At 49.1% G+C, this 14,173-nt stretch overlaps 1 protein-coding gene across 2 annotated transcripts in view; it reads right to left on the reverse strand.

The window, feature by feature from the left end:
- The window catches only part of SLC1A6 (solute carrier family 1 member 6), a 30,257-nt gene extending 18,132 nt beyond the window's left edge, over positions 1 to 12,125 (reverse strand). The window contains exons 1-4 of one of the 2 annotated variants that reach the window (XM_024237179.3): positions 12,041 to 12,125; positions 5,025 to 5,236; positions 4,048 to 4,185; positions 585 to 789 (exon numbers count right to left, since the gene is read on the reverse strand). In XM_024237179.3, coding sequence (XP_024092947.1) covers positions 585 to 789; positions 4,048 to 4,185; positions 5,025 to 5,229 — 548 coding nt within the window. In that variant the 5' untranslated portion in view covers positions 5,230 to 5,236; positions 12,041 to 12,125. Of the gene's footprint in view, positions 1 to 584; positions 790 to 4,047; positions 4,186 to 5,024; positions 5,237 to 11,836; positions 12,020 to 12,040 lie in introns of those variants that run through there. The other variant, XM_054538706.2, reaches the window with a different exon arrangement.
- Positions 12,126 to 14,173: the final 2,048 nt, after the last annotated feature.

The raw sequence follows: 14,173 nt of genomic DNA on the forward strand, positions 1-14,173 counted from the left end.
TTCTAGCTGTCAAAAGGTTCTTCTTTTTCTCTAGGAGTTAAACAAACACTAGTCTTAACATAAGCAATATTAAAACAATTACAACTCATCAGCTCACAGACAAGGACTAATGGGGCCCCTGTTCCACCAGCCATAACTACAGCTTTGATTGGACAAGAGACTGATTTCAGTAACTTTCTCCTGATAACACCACTGACCATGGGCTGGTTCTGGCTCATTGACAGAGGCTGTGCATTTGGGTAACTTCGTGTCCTGAAAAGACCTTTTGATGTATAAAGCCTAAATGTGATACATTTAAATGTTAAGTAAATGTTAAGTATCCATGTTCAATATGCATGCATCAGGGCCATCTACATGAATATTCATAGCTCCTCCTGTAACCTGTTGAGTATGGATGTTTAGCCAACCCATTCAGCATAAAGCTCCTACTCCAACCCCTCCTCCTTAGAAGTGCCTGTCTCTGATCTTGACCGGACGCATGCTTCCCAGCCTGTGGGATGACCTCTTTGCAGGCTATAACCTTTTACAATAAATAAAGTCTCCTTTTCCAAATGTGTATATTGTGTTTTTTTAAGTTGGCACACCTGATCAGATCCATGAAGGCATCAGCTGTGGGGATGGTCTCGATCCGGCCCTCCCGGTGCAGCCCCTCCTTGGAGCCCTTCCCGGGATGGATGATGGTGACCATGAGGATGCCGATGAAGACCGCGATGATGGTGGTCACCATGTAGTACACAGCTGCCCGCATCCCCATCCGCCCCGTGGCCTTGTTGTCCAGGGATGCCATACCTGAAGGACAGATGATGTGGCCCCGCAGCTCCATGCATACCCAACGCCAGCTCTCCTAGCATCCGTTCCACCCTCCCCATATCACCAACTCAACAGCCACCAAGCATCCCTTTTCCTACAGCCCACCCCAAAACCCACCCATTACCCATTCACCCGCACCACCATCTTTCTACTTCTATTCTATTTCCCAAATACACACCCTCACACTCCACCCCAACCCTTATCCCAAGCAGTACTCCACTATCCTACTGCCTTCCCTCTACTCCAAGCCACCTTTTCCACACTTTTACCCCATCCTCTATTGAGTCTTGTTTTCTCTTGTTTTGCACCATAACCTAACTATTTTTTTTTTTTGAGATGGACGCTCCTTCGCCCACACTGGAGTGCAATGGTGCAATCTCAGCTCACTACAAGCTCCGTCTCCCCAGTTCAAGCAATTCTCCTGCCTCAGCCTTCCGAGTAGCTGGGATTACAGGCACCTGCCACCACGCCCAGCGAATTTTTGTATTTTTAGTAGAGACAGGGTTTCACCATGTTGGCCAGGCTGGTCCCGAACTCCTGACCTCAGGCGATCCACTCGCCTCAGCCTTCCGAAGTGCTGGGATTACAGGCGTGAGCCACCGCGCCTGGCCCATAACCTAACTTTCATTCCACTTGTCATCCCACTATTCATCCCAAAATCACAACTTCCTCCAACCCACTTCACGGCACACCCTTTGTAGCACATATTCTTGGTGCTCCACTCCTACACCCTTTCCCAAGCCAATCTGCTGATCCTTCAGCCCCGAGAGCACTGACTACAATAACTCAGGCTGCCCCCTTCTCCTGAGAATTGCCCTCAGCAAAATGGGAGCTGCCTTGCCCACAAAAACCCCAGAGGAGACCTATAGCCAAAGAATGACTGTGCAGGGATTCACAATGGCCAACTCCTTTGATTCAGGTGGCAGTAGAGCTGGGGAGGGATTCAATTCTGTGGTTCTGCTCACAATCCAGAGCTCCCCATGGGATCAGGCTGAGAGGCCAGCCTTCTTTTGAAACCCACATCTTTGCTTCACTGGTTTCCCAGCCCTGTCCCACTTCCTTCACTTCCTTGTGAGTTTCTCTTGAGAGCTATCCCACAATAAATCACCTGTGTAGATATCCCCATCTCAGTCAGGCTCTGCTTCTAGGAAACCCAACCTAAGAAGCCATTTCTTCATGCCTTTTTCTTCTTCCCCATCCCCAAATCCAGGGATTGGCAAACTGCTACTCATGCCTAATCCGGCCCTCTGCCTGCTTTTGTAAATAAAGTTTTATTGGAACACTACCATGCCCATTTGTTCTTATATTGTCTATGGCTGCTTCTGTGCTGCAATGGCAGAATCGAGTACAATTGACCCTTGAACAGCATGGGTTTCAACTGTTCGAGTACACTTATGCATGGATTTTCTTCCGCCTCTGCCACCCCTGAGACAGCAAGACGAGCCCTGCTCTTCTTCCTCCTCAGCCTACTCAGCATGAAGACAAAGGGGATGAAGATCTTTATGATGATCCACTTCCACTCAATTAATAGCAAATAAAATTTTTCTTCCTTATCATTTTTTTAATAGACAGGGTCTCACCCTGTTGCTCAGGCTAGAGTGCAGTGGTGCCATCACAGCTCACTGCAGCCTCCTGGGTTCAAGTGATCCTCCTGCTTCAGCCTCTCGAGTAGCTAGGACTATGGGCATGTAACACCATATCCTGCTGATTTTTTTCATTTTATATAGAGATGGAGTCTCACTGTGTTGCCCAGGCTGATCTTGAACTCCTGGGCTCAAGCAATCCTCCTGCCTCAACCTCCCAAAGCACTGTGATTACAGGCATAAGCCACCTCACCTGGCCTGATTTTCTTAATAACATTCTATTCTCTAGCTTACTGTACTTTAAGAATATAGTATAATGGCCGGGCGGGGTGGCTCACGCCTGTAATCCCAGCACTTTGGGAGGCCGAGGTGGGCGGATCACGAGGTCAGGAGATCGAGACCATCCTGGCTAACACGGTGAAACCCTGTCTCTACTAAAAATACAAAAAATTAGCCGGGCGTGGTGACAGGCGCCTGTAGTCCCAGCTACTCAGGAGGCTGAGGCAGGAAAATAGCGTGAACCCAGGAGGCGGTGCTTGCAGTGAGTGGAGATTGTACCACTGCACTCCAGCCTGGGCAACGGAGCGACACTCTGTCTCAAAAAAAAAAAAAAAAAAAAAAAAAGAATATAGTATATAATAGTATATAATATACACAGCATACAAAATATGAGTTAGTCAACTGTTTATGCTCTCTGTAAGGCTTCCAGTCAATAGCAGGCTATTAGTAGTTAAGCTTTTCGGGAGTCAAAAGTTACATGTGAGCCGGGTGTGGTGGCTCACGCCTGCAATCCCAGCACTTTGGGAGGCCGAGGCACACAGATCATGAGGTCAGGAGATCGATACCATCCTGGCCAATATGGTGAAACCCCAACTCTACTAAAACACAAAAAATTAGCTGGGCGTGTTGGTGCGTGCCTGTAGTCCCAGCTACTCGGGAGGCTGAAGTGGGGGAATTGCTTGAACCTGGGAGGCGGAGATTGCAGTGAGCCGAGATGGTACCACTGCACTCCAGCCTGGTAACAGAGCAAGATTCCGTTAAAAACAACAACAACAACAACAAAAAACAGTTATATGTGGATTTTTGACTGTGTGGGGGTTGGTGCCCCTAACACCCAAATTGTTCAAGGGTCAACCCTAGTTGCAAAAGAGACCATATGGCCCTTGAAGCTGAAAATGTTTACTATCCAGCCCTCTAAAGCAAGTTTGTGGACCCCTGTATAAGCCAACCATACTCCCATCCCACCCTCTACCCACTAAGCTGTCACCTCCATCTCACTCACCCTCCACACCTTAATCGACACCCTACTCCCTGCACATCCACACCCTATCCCAGCCACCCTCCCTGGTTGCCCCTCCAAGACTTTGTCTCGCTTCTTTGTGATACTAAGCCCCTTGCAGGCTGGCATTTTACCTCCAAGGAAAAGGACAGGAAGCCTACTGAGATAAGTGGTATGGGGTCATACGGGGTCTGTAACCTGGGACTGATCGGGACCTGGGCTTTGTTTGGCCAAGGACCCTGGACCAGACACAGGCTCCATGTTTGAGGTACCATGTCAAGGAAATGGTCCCATGCGTGGGATGGCCTTGGCTCTGGGTTCAAGCTGAGGCTCTGGATGGGTCTTGGAGGCCAACACTGGCCTGGGCTCTCTCACCTGTGACCAGGCTGGAGACAATGAGAGGTAACACCAGCATCTGCAGCATCCTCATCAGAAGCTCTCCAGGAAAAGAGAAGTACTTGATCTGGCGGTAGGTGAGCTGATACGGGCGCAGGGCAAAGGCCAGGCTGACCCCTAGGGCCAAAAGAAGGGGTCCATGGACTGAAGTCTGGGTCACTCAGCCCCAGGCAGGGTCCATCCATCCCAAGAAGGGTAGGGCAAGGGTGGGAGTGAGGGAGAGAAATATCCTATGAGTGTGTGTATTTGTGTGTGCACTGATGCGTGCAGACATTGTAGAAATATATGCATGTATGGGTTACCATATTGATATTGTGTAAATGTGTGTCCGTGTCTGTGTAAATGTAAATGTGTAAATGTGTGTGTATATATCCAGGATATGTGATGGTAGACGTTCACTTGTGAACAGGTATAGGTGTCTGTATACAGGGGGATATACACATGAATATGCATACGTGTTTTCCTGGACATCTATAGGTGTGATTTGTGTGTATGTTACTATTTTCAAACATGGGAGTGTACATGTTTTTAAGCTCATAAGTGTGTGCACGTGTACTCAAGAGAATGCATGTAGATATGTGAATGTATTTATAAGTTCCAACATACATGCACAAGTGTGCATGTAAGTTTCTGTGTTTGCTCCTATAAGTTCAATGCATGCATATGTGTGTGTGCAGAGTAAAGTGTGTTTGTACATTGTATATGTATATATGTGAGTGTGTGTGTACACATGGATATGCATGTAACATTGTGTGCACACACAGTTGTGTGTGTGCACACATGTGTATTCATCTGTGTGGTGTGTCTTTATGTGGGGTTGAGGGTGACTGGTAGGACTGGGACGTGTGTGCAGGTGAGAATGAGGGGGTGCAGCAAAGAGATGTGTAGGGGCCAGGAATTTCCCTGAAGTCCCCGCCTTTCCCTGAAGTCCCCGCCCTCCAAGAGGCAGAGCTCACCAATGACCACGGCGCTGACCGTCAGCAGAATGAAGGCGTTTCGGCACAGGAAGCGCAGCACGTGCTCGCGGGTCATGGTCTGCAGGCGCAGGCGCGTGCGCAGTGCTCTCTGCTGCAGGCTTTCCTGCAGCCGCTGCAGCCAGCCCACCCGGCCCAGCCGCTGGCCGCTCTCCCGCAGGAACAGGCTGTTGCCATGGCTGCTCATGGTCTATCTGCGGGAAACAGAGAAGCCTGGGGCTGGTGAGGGCCAGGACAGAAGGCAGGCGTGGGCAGATGGCGAAGGCTGCGAAGGGTAATGAGTGCTTCCTGAGGACTCTCAGAAGGCGGGGGTGGCTGGGTGTTTTGGCTCACGCCTGTAATCCCAGCACTTTGGAAGGCGGAGGCACGAGAATCACTTGCGCCCAGGAGTTCCAGACTGGCCTGGGCAACATAGTGAGAACCTGTTTCTAAAAATTTAAAAACAGCTGGGGGTGGTAGTCCTAGCTATTTGGGCCGGCTGAGGCAGGAGGATCACTTGAGCCCAAGAGTTCAAGGTTACAGTGATCTATGATCTTCCCAGCCTGAGCAAGATAGTGAGACCTCCACCCCTCCAAAAAAGCACAAAGGCCAGGCGCAGTGGCCCACACCTGTAACCCCAACACTTTCTAAGGCCAAGGCAGGAGGATCGCTTGAGCCCAGAAGTTTGAGGCTGCAGTGAGCTGTGATTGCACCACTGCATTCCAAGCCTGAGTGCCAGAGCACAGCCCTGTCTCTAAGAACAACAAGTAAATAAAAATAAAGCTAAAAAAAATGGCAGGGGAGGGGGAAGATCAGTCTGTTGCGATGTGCCCGGTTCTAAGGTCAGGTCTTGGCAGGAAAAGGTCAAGTCTCCAGAATCATTCCTGGGAATGGCTGGGAAGAGGAGGAAACCACAAAAATAATGGACCTTTTTGACACACCCTGACTCCAGCCCACTCTTATTTCACTGAGATCATCACAAGCCTCTGGGGGCTGCCCCAGTGGCTCAAGGGAAATTAACAAGCCTTTGTGAAGTGCCAGCTGCATACGGAGCCCTAGACAAAGCACCCGGAGGCTAGTCCCCCAAATTAAGACGGTTTTGTGTCCAGCCTGGAGGCTTTTCACAAGAACAAAATCAGCAGGTGCCTGGCAAACAGCAAGTGCCCAGTAAATGCAGCTGTTCTGCCTGAATGCCCAGGTGAGCAACAGGGAGAGCGGGGAGTCAGGAAAGCGGGGAGTCCCTTGGGAATGAAATGATAATGATTCTTGGCCACAGCGTGATGTTCATGAGCCCCTCTGGGGTGGCAGGCACTGTACTGATGTTTCCCAAACTGCAGACTTTTGCATCTCCTCTTTATATTTGGCCATATCCATACGTCCTTATTCACTTACCTAAAAAACAGTACCGAACCAGGCGCGGTGGCTCACGCCTATAATCCCAGCACTTTGGGAGGCCGAAGCGGGCAGATCACTTGAGCTCAGGAGTTCGAGACCAGCCTGGCCAACACAGTGAAACACCGCCTCGACTAAAAATACAAAAATGACCCAGGCATGGTGGCAAGTGCCTGTAGTCCCAGCTACTCGGGAGGCTGAGGCAAGAGAATCACTTGAACCCAGGAGGTGGAGGTTGCAGTGAACCGAGATCGCACCACAGCACTCCAGCCTGGACGACAGAGTGAGACTCTGTCTCAAAATAAAAATAAATAAATACTTTAAAAATTAAAATTAAAAATGTATCTAAAATGGAAACTTTAGACCCCTACTTGAAATGTGAATTATATTTTTCATCAACATTAAATAAAATGCATATAAAAATTAAAATTTGCCCATCCGTCTACCAACTAAACACCTCACATGTACAAGGAGGTTCAGAAATTGTGATTTTCACGGGCCTGAGGAACTTTTCTCTGTGCACCCCTTCCTTCATTAAAAAAAAGTCTACATTAAAATTCTATTTTACAACTGCATTCATATAAAGAAAAATATGTTATTTCAGAACGAGATAGAGGTGACAATTATTGCACAACATAATGAAAATACTAGATGCTATTGAACTGTACGTTTTCAAGTGGTTGCTTTTGTGTTATGTGAATTTCCCCTCAATTTTAAAAATGGAGCCAGCTGCTGTGGCTCATGCCTGTAATCCCAGCTACTTGGGTGGCTGAGTGGGGAGGATCACCTGAGCCCAGGAGTTCAAGACCTGAGACAGAATGTCGCTCTGTCACCCAGGCAGGAGTGCAGCTCACTGCAGTCTCCAACTCCTGGGCTCAAGTGATCCTCCCACCTCAGCCTCCAAAAGTGCTGGGATTGTAGGCATGAGACAGCGCACCCATCCTAAAAAAATTAAAAATTAAAATGAATATGTTACTATTTTACATTATAACATTTTCTTTCACCTAAATGCTTGTTTCTGTCTAATTTTGAAAGAGATGAAAACATCAGGGAAATAGTAGAACTGTATTAGAGGCTGGGAAGGGTAAGCAGGAGGAGAGGATGGGGAGAAGTTGGTTAACAGATACAAAACTACAGCTAGATAGAAAGAATGAGTTCTGGTGTTTTGCAGCACCGTAGAGGGACTATGGTTAATGATCATTTATTCTATATTTTCCAAAAAGCCAGTAGAGAAGGTTCTGAGCATTCACACATTAAGAAATGATCAATGTTTGAGATGATGGATGTGCTAATTACCCTGATTTGATCATTACACATTGTATACATGTATCGAAATGTCACTCTGTATCCCATCAATATGTACAAGTATTTTGTATCAACTCAAAATAAAAGGGAACCAAAAAAAATGAAAACGGCCAGGGCGCAGTGGCTCACATCTGTAATCCCAGCACTTTGGAAGGCCGAGGCGGGCGGATCACTTGAGGTCAGGAGTTCGAGACCAGCCTGGCCAACATGGTGAAACCCCATCTCTATGAAAAATACAAAAATTAGCTGGATGTGTCACACGCCTGTAATCCCAGCTACTCCAGAGGCTGAGGCAGGAGAATCGCTTGAACTCGGGAGGCAGAGGTTGCAGTGAGCCAAGATTGCACCACTGTACTCCAGCCTGGGTGACAAAGCCAGACTTTGTCAAAAAACAAAAAACAAAAAACAAAAAAGGAAAAAAAGAAAGAAAGAAAGGAGGGAAGGGAAGGGAAGGGAAGGGGACAAAGGGAAGGGAAGGGAAGAGAAGGGAAGGGGACAGAGGGAAGGGAAGGGGACAAAGGGAAGGGAAGGGAAGAGAAGGGAAGGGGACAGAGGGAAGGGAAGGGAAGGGAAGGGGACAAAGGGAAGGGAAGGGAAGGAAAGGGAAGGGGACAAAGGGAAGGGAAGGGAAGGGGGAAGGGAAGGAAAGGGAAGAGGACTTTTCTGTGGGTCCCTAAAAGCACTGTGTGCTATAGGTACTATACCTCCTAACCTACACTGTTCTCATAACCAAGAAAGGGCAGTGCCCTTCTTCCAGGCATACTGAGAATTCTGTTCTTCCTTCTAGACCCACTCTTAGGCTCCCGCTCCCACAGGCTCCCTTTCAGTCTGCCCAGTGGAAAGGACAACAGTATGGAGATTTCTCGAAGAACTAAAAATAGAACTCCATCCCATCCAGAAACCTCCCTACTGAATATCCACCCCAAGGAAAACAAATCATTGTATCAAAAGGATATCTGCACTGGTATATTTCATCACAGCAATATTCGCAATCGCCTAGATATGGAATCAACCTAAGTGTCCACCAATGGACGATTAAAGAAAATGTGATATAGAGAAGTTTATCATATTATAGATAAATAGATCTGTATCACATTTATATCAATATCACATTTTCTTGCTACATTGTTGATTATAGTATTTTATCTATGTTTCATTATGTATATCATGGAATACTAATCAGCCATAATAAAGTGTCTTTTACAGCAACACACATATAACTGGAGGCCATTCTCTTAAGTGCAATAATTCAGAAGCAAAGTGTAATACCTCATGTTTACTTATTTTTAGTATTTTTGTATTTTTAGTAGAGACGGGGTTTCACTGTTGGCCAGGCTGGTCTCGAACTCCTGACCTCAGGTGATCCACCCACCTCGGCCTCCCAAAGTGCTGGGATTACAGGTATGAGCCACAGCGCCCGGCTGCTCCCCCATCTACTTCCTAAGGGATCAAGGCTCCCTGATATTTTTTCTCACCCGCACCCCAGCCACACCCCCAGTACCTGAATTCAACCAGGTCGAGCTGCAGGTTTCTTGGAGGTCTCAGTTTTACCAGTACATAGGTCCCTGGCCTTTGTGTTTTGCTGCCACTGGCTTTTCTGGGATCCTCCTTGCCCTCCTCAACTCCCCACCATATCCAAGGGATGGGACATCTGCCCTGGTTTTCCAGATCCTGCATCCTCTAGAGCTAATCCAAATTCCCAATGCCAAGCCCCACTTAGGATCCTGCTCCAAATAGACCCATCTCCTGAAACCACAATGCTGCTTCTCCTTGCTGTGAAAAAAAAAAAAAAAAAAAAAAAAAATCCCAAAGAGTGAACCACAGACCACACAGGGAATCCCTCTGGGATATTATGTTTCCAGTCCCTAAGCCACAGCAGGAAGTTGCCTGTAGATACCAAGGGAGATAATTCAGCTAAGATCTGAAGAGTCAGGAAAACTCCCGAGGCTAGAGTTTTGTCTGGTTCCTTTCTTTTCCTTACAAGACATAGTACGGTATTGACAAACTATGGTCTGCTAGTCAAATTCAGCCTACTGCTTGTTTTTGTAAATAAAGTTTTATTGGCACACAGCCACACTCATGCATTACCTATTGTCCACAGCTGCTTTCAAGCTACAATGCCTGAGTTGAGTTGTTAGGACAGAGATTGTACGGGCCACAAAGCTCAAAATATTTACTCTTGGGCCATTTGCTGAAAAAATTTGCTGACCCCTGGAGAAGAGCAGACAACACTTAGCATCTGTGGGCCAGATGCAGTGGCTCATGCCTGCAATCCCAACACGTTGGGAGGTGAAGGCTGGAGGACCGCTTGAGCCCAGGAGCTCATGGCCAGCCTCGGCTACATAGCCAGACCCTGTCTCTTTTTAAAAAATTAAAAATTAGCCAGGCACGGTGGCCTGTGCCTGTAGTCCTAGCTACTCAAGAGGCTAAAGCAGGAGGATCGCTTGAACCCAGGAGTTTGAGGCTGCAATGAGCTATGATGGTACCACTGCACTCCAACTTGGGTGACAGCGTAAAACCCTGTCTAAAAGAAAAGAAAACAGCATCTTAGCACCTTATGACCATAAAATAGTTGCCAACTGTGGTTGATAAAAAGCAGAAACCTAACTCACACAAAATTAAAAATAGAGTAAAATGCTACAGTGTGAGAATGTCTTACTATCAATTTTTCTCAGTCCTGTCTGCATCACTTATAAGTATATACCAACATGATTGTCAATTAATAATACTAGTTTTAAAAAATATTTGACTTGAAATGTGATCTTAACCTCCACTTGGGCCTCTCTGGGTCTCTCTCTTCTCCCCCACCCTGGGCTCTCTCTTTTCTAGGCTTTCCTGGGTCTAGGCTTTCTTTTGGACCTACCTCTTGGGTTTCCTGCTCAGAAAATGTCCCTTCTAGTGTCCCCAGTTTCTACAGGGTGAGAGGGCTGAGGGTGGGTCTTTCCCACTTGGTTCTCCCAACCTCCAGACATTTAGATGTGATGAGATGTGTGGGCTGCCTCTCAGAGCCTCTTACATCCCTAAAACTAAAGCAAGCTACAGTGAGCAAACTGAAAATGCTTTCTATACATTTTATGTCAATGCTATGCTAGCCAGAGGAGTGAGTGAGGGAAGAGAGAGACGGCATGGAAACCACGTACATCACACACACTCAGACACACACACGCACACATAACCTCGAAAACCTCTTGTATGCAATTGACATATCAACAACCCCAGACGGACACAGTCACACACAAACTCTTCAGACATGCAACCACACACACACCCACACACACCTTCAGAAATGCAGCTCCATGCATGCAGTCATACAATCCCTACACACACACACTTCCCACATTCATGTACACCCTCAGGCACACAACCACACACCTTCAGAAATGCAATTCCAGGCACACAGTTGTACAGTTCTGCACACAGACACACTCACACACACACTTGCCACATTCATGTACACCCTCAGGCACACAACCACCCACACCTTCAGAAATGCAATTCCAGGCATGCAGTCATACAATTCTGCACTCAGACACACAACCACCCACACCTTCAGAAATGCAATTCCAGGCATGCAGTCATACAATTCTGCACACACACATACACATTCATGTACACCCTCAGACACACAACCACACACACCTTCGTGGCTCTGCACAACTACCCTTCATGAATTAAATCCTACAGAGGCAGTGACAGTCATACAATTCCTACAAACACACAGAAACACACACACACACACACACTCTTTAGGGCACAAAACACAAACTTCAGACTTTTGAAATCATCCTCACATTTAAACATTCAGCTCCACACACCTGTTCAGGACGGCGATCCCACCCACAAATTCAGTCTCTCTCTCTCTCTCTCTCTGTCTCTGTCTCTTTCACACACACACACACACACAAAATAATGCCCAGACCCTCTGCAGCCTCAGCCACATCAGATACATCTGAAGTTGGTGAAATAAGCCCTCTGACAGAGAAGGCAACCGAGTCCTATAAATGCACAAGGCATCGGGCTTGGTGCTGGAAACGTGCCTGTGTGCGGAGGCCACGGGTTGGGGAGGTGGGGAGATGGGCAGGGAGACCCGGGGATAACTAAGGGGATAGGAAACTCACCAGAACGACCAGGAGAAAAGCGGTGGCAACGGCTCTAAGGGGCAAGGAGGAGCTCAGAGACAAAGGGCGGCGGAGAGGTGGGGACGTGGGCGCAGGGAGCGCCCCACACGCCTGACCCCAGCGCCTCGGATCCCCCACCTGCCCGCAACCTCCGCGCCGCAGCCACACCGAGTCCCCGCGCCGAGCCGCGGAGCCCCCACTCACCGGCGTCCGGAGCGGCGGGGGCGGCCTGCCCGCGCCTCGGCCTGCGCGCTGCGCCCGGATGCAGGAGCCGGAGCCCGGCGAAGCGCCCGGCCGGGGCCGCGGGGACCCGCCAAGGACTGTGCAGCACCGGCTCGGGGACCGGACGGTGGAGGCACCGGCGCGGAGCCGGGACGCGCTATGCTGCGGGCGGGATCCGGGCCGGCCCTGCGCTCACGTGGGTGTGGGGGCACCGAGCGGCCGGGGGAGGGGGCGGGATCCCCTCCGCGATGCCCCCCGCCTCCCCCGCGCCCAGCCCAGGCTCCGCAGCCGCGTGGGAGAAGGGGGACCGCGTGTTTGGGAAGGGAGGGGGATTGGGGGTGGGCGGGGATGAGTGGCCTCTCCGGCATCCAGCCCCCGCCCCCTGCTCGGAGCCGCGCCTCCGCGCCCCCGCCCCCTAAACCGCCTCCAGAGCCCTCGGAGGCCCCAGCATCCCTGGCGGAGCGCGGAGAACAGGCCCTGGCACCGCGGGACCCGCTCCAGCAGCCTCGGCGGAGGCCTGGGGAAGGCGCGGCTCTAGTGTCCCAGTGACAACAGCCAGGGAGAGGGCTCCGCTGCCCCCTTCTCCCTGCGGGTGCACCTTCCGGCCTTGGCCACTTGGCCGCTGTGTGCCCTTGGGCCAACTCCTCTCCCTCTCTGAGCCTGGCCTCCTCCGCTAAACAAGGAAGATGACTTGGCCGACCCCACAGAAAATTAAAGCTGAGAAAATTAAAGCGCGTGAGGCTGGAAATGCCCCGTGCCAGCGCGAAGCACTGGGCAAATGGGAGATGAATAATGTTCCTATTGTAATTAATATTATTCTTTTGCTGTCTTTAGAGCACACCAGGCAAGGTGCACTCGGCTTTTCTTCTCGAAAGGCAATGACTTGGTTGCTTCCCACATCTTCTGCCTCTCCTGAGAGCTAACGACATTTAAAGATCTGAGCATCAAGTCTGTCGTATGAATAAAAACTCAGTGCAGGCTGGGCGCGGTGGCTCACGCCTGTAATCCCAGCACTTTGGGAGGCCAAGGCGGGAGGATCACTTGAGGTCAGGAGTTCGAGACCAGCCTGGCCAACGTGGTGAAACCCCCTCTCTACAAAAATACAAAAATTAGCTAGGCATGATAGCGGGTACCTGTAGTCCCAGCTACTCGGGAGGCTGAGGCGGGAGAATCGCTTGAACACAGGAGGCGGAGGTTGCAGTGAGCCGAGATCGCACCACTGCACTCCAGCCTGGGCGACAGAGAGAGACTCCGTCAAACAAAAACAAAAACAAAAAAAAACCTCAGTGCACGTTCAATGTTTTTTATTATTGTTGCTCTTACTGACGAAGTGTTGACGTCAACCTCCTGAACTAGGCAGGCTCTTTTATTAATACTTATATTTAACCTACACACTCCTATAAAGTAGATATCACTTCCTCTATTTTCAGGGCGGGGACAGGTGCTCAGAAAGGTTCAATAACTTGTCCAAGGTCACGCAGCCAGGAAATAGACGCCCCAATTCTAATTCTTTGCATGCATCGTCCTGGCTCTGCTTCTTTGCAACAACTCCTAGATAGGTGATTCTCAAACTTAGCTGTATTTTAAAACTACCTGGAGAGCTTTTAAAAATTCTGAAGCCAGCCTGACATAGTGGCTCATGCATGTAATCCCAGCACATTGGGAGGCCAAGGAGAGAGGATCACTTGAGCCCAGGAGTTCAAGATCAGCCTGGGCAACATAGCAAGACTCTGTCTCTATTAAAAAAAAAAAATCAAAAAATTAGCTGGGCACACACCTGTAGTCCCAGTTACTCAGGAGGCTGAGGCAGGAGGGTCAACTGAGCCTAGGAATTTGAGGTTACAGTGAGCTATGATTGCGCCACTGCACTTCAGCCTGGACAACAGAGCAAGACCTTGTCTAAAAAAAAAAAAAAAAGAAAAGAAAAGAAATCTGATGCCCAAGCCACACCCTATACCAAGCACATCAGCATACCTGGAAGTGGGACCCAGGCATCAGTATATTTGAATGCTCCCCAGTGTATGGCTAAGGCTGAATCTCTGTCCTAGATGTCAGATTCCCCTGGACCACATTGGCAACCGCTCTCTGCAACCTTCTCACTCTGCTGCTTCAGTC

The sequence above is a fragment of the Pongo abelii genome, chromosome 20 (genome assembly GCF_028885655.2).
Source record: "Pongo abelii isolate AG06213 chromosome 20, NHGRI_mPonAbe1-v2.0_pri, whole genome shotgun sequence".
NCBI classification, from domain to species: Eukaryota; Metazoa; Chordata; class Mammalia; order Primates; family Hominidae; genus Pongo; species Pongo abelii.